This window comes from Quercus robur, chromosome 7 (assembly GCF_932294415.1).
Source record: "Quercus robur chromosome 7, dhQueRobu3.1, whole genome shotgun sequence".
Taxonomy (NCBI): domain Eukaryota; kingdom Viridiplantae; phylum Streptophyta; class Magnoliopsida; order Fagales; family Fagaceae; genus Quercus; species Quercus robur.
Genome location: NC_065540.1, coordinates 28,679,601 through 28,687,886, shown reverse-complemented (window position 1 = coordinate 28,687,886; position 8,286 = coordinate 28,679,601). Strand labels below are relative to the sequence as shown.

At 35.9% G+C, this 8,286-nt stretch overlaps 1 protein-coding gene across 2 annotated transcripts; it reads left to right on the top strand.

The window, feature by feature from the left end:
* The first annotated feature begins 2,135 nt into the window (after positions 1–2,135).
* Positions 2,136–8,004, top strand: LOC126693028 (pentatricopeptide repeat-containing protein At1g09220, mitochondrial). 2 transcript variants are annotated; one of them, XM_050388882.1, is made up of 4 exons: positions 2,136–4,241; positions 6,188–6,228; positions 6,530–6,615; positions 7,528–8,004. In XM_050388882.1, the coding sequence occupies exon 1, from the start codon at positions 2,566–2,568 to the stop codon at positions 4,075–4,077; it is 1,512 nt and encodes a 503-aa protein (XP_050244839.1). In that variant the 5' UTR covers positions 2,136–2,565; the 3' UTR covers positions 4,078–4,241; positions 6,188–6,228; positions 6,530–6,615; positions 7,528–8,004. The 2 variants fall into 2 exon arrangements, with proteins under 2 accessions (XP_050244839.1, XP_050244840.1); XM_050388883.1 differs by lacking the exon at positions 6,530–6,615.
* The last annotated feature ends 282 nt before the right edge of the window (positions 8,005–8,286 follow it).

The window sequence follows — 8,286 nt, the reverse complement described above, 5'->3', positions numbered from 1 at the left end:
ATTAATTATTATGATGTTTTTATGTATGTGACTTAAAAATACATTGCACCTTTTCATGTTAATTATGTTAATCATTATAGTTTGCCAGAAAAGTTGGTAGTAGTGGATAAATTTATCAGAAAAGACTAGGTGATGGACTAAAGCGTGCATGAGTATCTTAACCCCTCAAAGAGAGCGACATAATTATCAATTTTCAAAAAACCACTAATGAATTTCTTCCCTAAAATTATTTGGACATGACATAGAATTATATTGTACCAGAATATCCACTGGAAAATGACAATAACATTTTCCCCCCTCTGGAAACCTATCACGCATCAAAATTTTTAATGCATTTTCTTAAAGTGAACATATTTTTTTAATAAAAAACATCTATGCAAATTGAATAATCTAGGGGTAACTATTGCAACATATAATTACAATGACACATTAGTAATTCACTATAGTGAAAAGGTAACAAAAGTTGTTGCCACAACAATCATCAAGGTTTGCCATTAACTATTGAAACACACGATCAACCCTGAAATTTAAAAAGTATGTTACACTTAACACCTTACCATAAATTTTGCTGTTAAGTTTAAATGGATTTAATATTAAAAAACCAATTTACCCCTATGCGATGACCATCGATCACATTTGCCACTTTAGACTAACAAAATGGTGTTTTGAGTAGGTGGATTATTGATTGAGTTGTTAGCCTGAGTTGTAGAGGTTGATGAAAAGGAGGACATATTTAGCTTTAATACCATGAAAGGAAATCGATGAAAGATTCAATGAGAAACTAGTGGATTTGAGAGAATTCAATGGATGAAAAAGAATTAGAAAAATTGTATTTTCTTCACTAATGATCTGATGTACATATACAGGTATTTCCACTCACTCTAGGCTAGATTAGATCAAACTAAATTATGCTCTGTTAGAACTGATTAGAATAGAGTAACAGAAAATAAAACTCCAACGGCTTGTAATAGTGTTAATCTTGTTTGGAATGAGGGATAATTTGGGTTTTCAATGTTAAATTCCATTATACTTAACATCAAAACAGACGGCAAGGAGACATTGAAATAGAATTATAACTTTAAAAGGTCAATTGTGCATTTCGATTAATGGAGTTACGTGGAATTGGGGGACAGCTTTCGATTATTAGAGTCGAAAAGTGTAGTTTTTAGCCTCTTAAGGTTTCTCAATTCTCATGGTAACCTACCTGCATGATATCTGTTGCCAAAAGACAAAACTGTTTGAATCTATAAAGCTTTTCAACAGAATGCGATGACCTGAACTATAAAAAAGCTCTAAAAACTTTTTTAATTTTTAATTTTTGGTTATACATTTTACAAATGACGTTCGACTAACGTATGTGTGTTCTCAGCAACAAGGAAATTTGAAGCCTTCATGCAGAATAAGCGAAAAAATAGAAATCAATTTTCATTCAAAAAGCCAAATTCTAATAGAAGCTCGCGAGCTTGCTCTCCTCAATATTTTCCTACCCAACTCTTCAATCCTCATGCCTGGAATTTCTTTCCTCCACTTGCAAAAATTCAAGGCTTCTCGCATCTAATAACTCCACACTTTTCCTTTCTTCTCAAACAAGTCTCAAGCCACAGTTAGTCTCTACATAATTTTAAGCCCAAGCCCCCCCTAATTTATTATGCCTTGGGAGTAAATTAAATATAAGTACCACTAAGTTTTGTAGCGGACATCTTTTGGTGTTTCTAAAAAAAGTATTTAGGCTAGCATCTCTAGTAGCTTATCTAAATTTTTGTATTGTTTGGACAATGAACAGTGATATTTAGTTTTTACCAAAAAAGTATTTAGGCTAAAAGAATTTCCAATAGCTTATCTAATTTTTTGTACTGTTTGGACAGTGAATAGTGATATTTAATTTTTACCTACATACTTTTCAAATACACTTTCCAACAGATTCTCTATCATTTTCTCCATCTCATTTAAATATTATTTTTTCATTCATTTTTTATTCTTTTTTTAACAACTAAACATCTTCCAACATTTTTTTATTCAATAGTTGATTATTATAATATAAAAAAACATTTGAAGTGTGAACAGTAAATGCTATTGTGTTCTCTACTTGTAGAGAAGCACTGTAGCAATTCTAATCTAAAAAATGGAGATGAAGAAATTATTGGAGTGGATTTTTAGGGCATTTTCTCTCTAAAATTGACTTTAATGAAGCCATTGGAGAGGCTAGTTCATTTTTGACATTTTCAGGTGGAGATTTGGGTTCCCAACCATTAAAAAATAAAACACCCACTGGCAGTGGCACAGGTGTGTGTGATTCCAATTTTGGGCCTTACTAACCATATTATGGCCCAATTTCTGACTGAGGCGATCGCCATCAATTATTTCTCTTTCTCTGCTACCTCTTCCCTCCCTCTACTTCAAACTTCAAAATTCATGTTCCAATGCAGAGACAAACTTTGGGCAAGACTACACCAGAGAGAGATTTATATATGTGTTTTCGGCTACGTACCAGTATCATTGCCTTTTTCCATCATCCACCTAATATGTGTCATTAGCTTTGTTTCCAAATTGAGTTTCAGTTCCTGAATGAAGGAAAAGAATTTGCTGTTGAGGTTGATGAGAAGGCGGAGTCTTCCTCCCAGGCAGGCCTCTACCACTAATCTCCAACTCCAACATAATAGTAATAGTAATAGTAATAGTAATAGTAATAGTAATGCTAACCCACAACGACAATTACGGCATTTGGTCTCTCTCTTACTCAAACACCCATCGAACACTCAAGCAACCCAACAAGTCCACTCTCACTTCATCACCTCTGGCTTACTACACCACCACTCTACCTCCCATACCTTTCTCTTCAACACTTTGCTCCGCTGCTATTCCCTCACCCAATTCCCTCTACACGCTTTCCTTCTCTACAAGCACCTCCACTCTCTTATTCTTTCCTTTGACAGCTTCACCTATACTTTCCTTCTCCACAATTTTGCCAACTTTGTGTCCACCCTCTCTGCATTTCAACTCCATGCTGTCATTTTCAAAGTGGGTTTTCAATCCCATGTTTACGTACAAACTGCTCTGGTGCACGTGTATGCTGTTTGTGGTTGTTTGGTTGATGCCATGCATACGTTTGATGAAATGCCTGAGAGGAACATTGTCACTTGGAATGTCTTGATCACCGGTTTGACGAAGTGGGGTCAGCTCCAAATTGCTCGTTCTCTCTTTGATCAGATGCCAACTCGGACTGTTGTGTCCTGGACTGGTATTATTGATGGCTATACACGTATGAATCGGCCTAATGAAGCTTTGGCTTTGTTTCAAAGAATGGTGGTTATTGACGGTTTAGAACCCACTGAAATTACACTCCTGGCCATTTTTCCGGCCATTTCAAATCTCGGGGCTCTAAAGTTATGCCAATCATGTCATGCTTATGGAGAGAAAAAAGGATTTAATTCATCTGATATACGTGTTACAAATTCCCTCATTGACTCATATGCAAAATGTGGGTGCATAAAAAGTGCATCAAGATTCTTTGAGGAGGTATCTGCCCAGAGGAAAAATTTGGTGTCCTGGACATCTATAATCTCTGGTTTTGCAATGCATGGTTTAGGAAAAGAAGCATTAGATAGTTTTGAAAGGATGGAGCAAGTTGGTCTGAGGCCAAATCGGGTGACTTTTTTGAGTGTTTTAAATGCTTGTAGTCATGCAGGACTTGTTGAGGAGGGGCTCATATTTTTTAACAAGATGGTAAATGAGTGTAAACTTTTGCCAGATATCAAGCACTATGGTTGTTTAATAGATATGCTGGGGAGGGCAGGGAGGTTAGAAGAAGCAGAGAAGATGGCATTAGAAATACCTCCTGAGATTCTTAATGTTGTGATTTGGAGGACGCTTTTGGGTGCTTGTAGCTTTCATGGTAATGCTGAGATGGGCGAGAGGGTAACCATGAAGATATTGGAGATGGAGAGGGCATATGGAGGGGATTATGTGCTCATGTCCAACATCTTTGCAGGTGTTGGAAAGTTTGGAGATGCTGAGAGGTTAAGAAAAATGATGGATGAGAGGAATGTCTTAAAAGTTGCAGGCCACAGTTTGGTCTAACTGAAGGAAAAAATGGGTGATAATGGTCCGTACAGATTCTGCCTGTAGCTTTAAAGGTTGGGGGCAATACAGAAGAAATCATATGTGAGGAATTTTCAGAAGATGTACTAAATGTTTATAGCGTCCCAGATTAGCATTACACAGAAACCTAAAAGATATATCAGGTCAGTACCTTTTCTCGTAAGCCTGAAGCACAAGACACAAGTATCATTACTGTTTATTTCATTTAGTAAATTTTTTTCAAGATGTCAGAGACAAAGAAGAAAGATCATTTGGTGTAAAAACTATTTGATTCTTACTTATCAAAAAACAAAGGGATGATTGCAGAAAGAGCTCTTGAAGTTTATGGCAATTTGTTTAACACCTTGAACCCCTTTTGTGTGTATCTGTTGATAGTTAAATTGTGTGGCTTTCCCCTCTCTATTGTAATATATTTGTGTCTCTCATGGCTAATTGAGTGACTTTTTGTGGTCATGTTGCCCCTATGTTTTATGCAGGATGCTTATGTCTCTTATAATGTAATGACTTATGGGGAAAGTTGATTTTGTGTGTACTGTTGTGGAGTTTTAGGCTAGTATTAATGCGGAAATAGATTAGAAAATAAAAAATCAGAAAAGCAATTACATGTGGTGTGCATGACTCTGTTTTGTGTTGATTTTCCTGTTGGCAGGTCTATGGGAATAGAGTGCCACTATTTGAAATTATCGGGAATTCTTTTAGAATCAGAGAGGGAGAGAGCTTAGGATCATAGGTAAAAATAGCCAAAATTTTACCCTATGTTTGGATGGAGGGAGATGGAGGGAGAGGAAATATAATTGTTTTTAGACACACTATGAATTTCATTTTTAAACTTTTAGCACTACTTCAAAAGTATATTAAATAAAAGGCAGAAATACACTTGACTCTATAATTTTGAACAATTGATAAGGCGGTCACTTAAGTCCTTCCATCCATTACTGCAAAACTTCCTAAAATGACATTGCTTCACATGTTATGCATTAAAAAAATAATTATAGAGATTATTTTATTAACTTAAACCAAACAAATGACAACTTTTAATCTTAGTCGACTAAAATGACAATTGATTAACGATAATAAACTAAATGAAAATTGATCAAAGTTATAGATTGTAAAGTGTATTTTAGCCTAAATAAAATCTCTGTTTAGATAATCTAGTCGGATTGTAAGTTGGACATAACATGAGCCTTGGATGTGAGATTAACATGTCATGGTAGCCAGAAACTGAGTGTTGCAAGCCTCAGGCTTCTTGAAATTCAAAGTTACAAATCAAGGTTGTGCATTTTCCTTGTTTCTTGGCTCCCAAAACCTTGCACAGTCCCGAATTTAAGGTTGTGCCTCTTAATCATCTATGTAATCAATAATAGATATCTATCCAGTAAAACTATGAGGTGTGAGCCTCATAGTGGAATAGTTCAACTTTAAGGTTGTGCCTCTTCCAGCTTCCTTAGCCTTGGCTCCCAAACCTTGCACAGATACAAAGACACACATGCACACTCACAAAAGAGGTGTGTGAGACTCCTTAAGACTTAACATTTACTCAATCATAATGGAATTGATTAACTTTGATATGATATCTATCCCAACATGAAGGAGGTTTTTCTTTTTTAAGATTAAAGCAATGTGTCATTTCACAGTCACCTTCATGATAGTTTGTAATATTGTATCAGTTCTACAATAGTTAAGGATATTGGAATACATTTACCAAAAGAGAAAGTAGAAACTTGGGGGCCAGTGACAAAACCAGGAGCAATATTGGAAAAGTAACTACAGAACTAACGTCTCCCTCCCACAAATTTTATTTTTCTATGTACTTTGTTCCTACAGCATGGGGAATCTAGCATCTTAAATATTTCTTCTTCTCTCCTTTCTTTTTTCTAATATTGTTCTTCCCTTTGTGTGTGTGTGTGTGTGTGTGGACGGGGGATGCATTGATGCATTAATCTCATTAAATGCTTTCTCATGCATCTGCATGTTGGGGTGAAAGTGTGACCCAAATTCTATGTCCTAAGTTAATCCTTTCTCATCCCTTAAATTTAGGTTATGGAAGAAATTCAAAGACTTACTGCCTTACTGGATATTCTATTTTCAGGTAGTGAATGATGCTGGGATGGCCCTCATGGAAGTTTAAAGGTACTGGAATCATATTTTCAATGACATTAATAAGTGGGTAGTTTGGGATACGATGGATCTAATTCCAAAGTTTCTCAAAATCTTCTCTTGGTTTCATGGGCCATTTTTATCAGTCAAGATCCTATTTGATATATTTCCAACTTTTTTTTGGGTTCTAATATATCAGCTTGATAGTGTTAAAACATTGCCAAAATTCTCTCTGTTTTGTTATAATAACTGTGTTTGTTTGTGAGTTAGTGTTGTTTTTTTTTTTTTTTTTCTCCTGGTCTTTTTTGATGGATATGTTTTGATCACCTACCAGCTGACTCAAGCAGACAAAATGATTTGTTATTTGAAAGGATGCATAAGATCATCACTAGGAACTTTGCTCAAGAGAGAAACTTCTTGGTAAGTATAACTTTTATTTTCATAGGTCAAGCTTATGGTTGTAGTAAAACTTTTTGAGTTTAAAGGCATGTAAAGGAGTGTGTAATAGAGTGCTTACTTATGTGGGTAATGGCTATAGCTTGTCCATTGCCCGCTGAAACTTGTCCCGGACTCCATATATCCTGGATTGCCCAATTGTAGAGATTGGCAATAAGGTGGTCAGTGGCGCCACTATTAGTTAACCAAGGGTCATTACCCTGTGCAGCAAAGGATCAAGTGACTGACCGTTGCAGCCAGTTTATCAGGTGAATGATTGCCTTGATAGGCAAAGTTCATCTTGTGATAGCAATCAATGGCTAAGTGGCCTGACTTACCACAGTCCTAGCACACTGGCCTAGATGATTCTGATTTGTTCTGTTTATCCAAACAAAAAATATGTTTCTGATATGTTCTGCTTGAATTGGTTGTGTACACTTTTTGATTGAGTGAACTGATTGTGTTTTCGACCTTGATTGTTGTTGGAACGACCTCTTCCTCTAGTGTTATATCCGTTGTCTTTGCCTCTATTCAATCCTTGATTAAATGAAATTGAGCGTGAGGATAGTTTTCTGATTTCATAGAAGCAATCGTAGCCACAGTGCAAGGATGTTTGTGCAGTTCAGATGATCACCTTAGTGGGTGTTTTTGAGCATTTAGGAGTGTATGAAATTCTTTTTGTTAAATAGTAGTGTGTGAAATTCTTCAAAATTGAGCCGTCAATTTCTAGTTCAAATGGTAGAACAGAATAGACCAAACTCTCTTGGAAGGGCCACATATAAGAGCTCCTCATCATCAAGAAAAACTGAGACTGCAGCCTCTTACTTCTTTGATCTTTTGCATATATACATTGACCAAGTCATTTTCCTTTCTGATATTGTGCATTTCTTCTTTCAGATCAAGCACATGTGATAAGGAGATGGATGAATATCTGCTATCAAGAACTTGCCAAACTCCTTGATCAGATTTCTGACCCATAGTCTAGGGTAAAACTGATGGTCCCAAAGTAGGGTTGATGAAGGTAAGTAAGGCTTTTTCATTGACCTGCCATTTTTATAATTTGGATTGACTTCACTAGTGAGAATTCTTGCACTACCTTGAAGATATTGACTACGACACTCAAGAATAATGAAGCCCATCATAGAATAGGTATCGAGAACAATAGTGATTTGGTGCTTCCACACAACATAATTGGTATGATCAAGCTTAACAGTCTTTCATATTTGCCATGTTGTAGTGGTTGATGAAAAGGAGGCCATATTTGGCTTTTAATACGATGAAAGGAAATTGATGAAAGATCTAATGAGAAACCAGTGGATTTGAGAGAATTCAATGGATGAAAAAGAATAAGAAAAATTGTATTTTCATCACTAATGATCTGATGTACATATACAGGTATTTTTACACTCACCCTAGGTTAGATTATATCAAACTTACTTATGCTCTGATATAACTATTTAGAATAGAGTAACAGAAAATAAAACAAACTCCAACGGCTTGTAACAGTGTTAATCTTGTTATTGACTCGGCTAAACTTACTAGTAGGAAACTGAACGACTTGTAGCTTAGTGTGCACAGAGTTGGAAAAGCCAATGGTGTGCTACATGTCGTTCTAGCAAATGCTACATATCGTTGGCAATGAGGCTTCAAAATGGA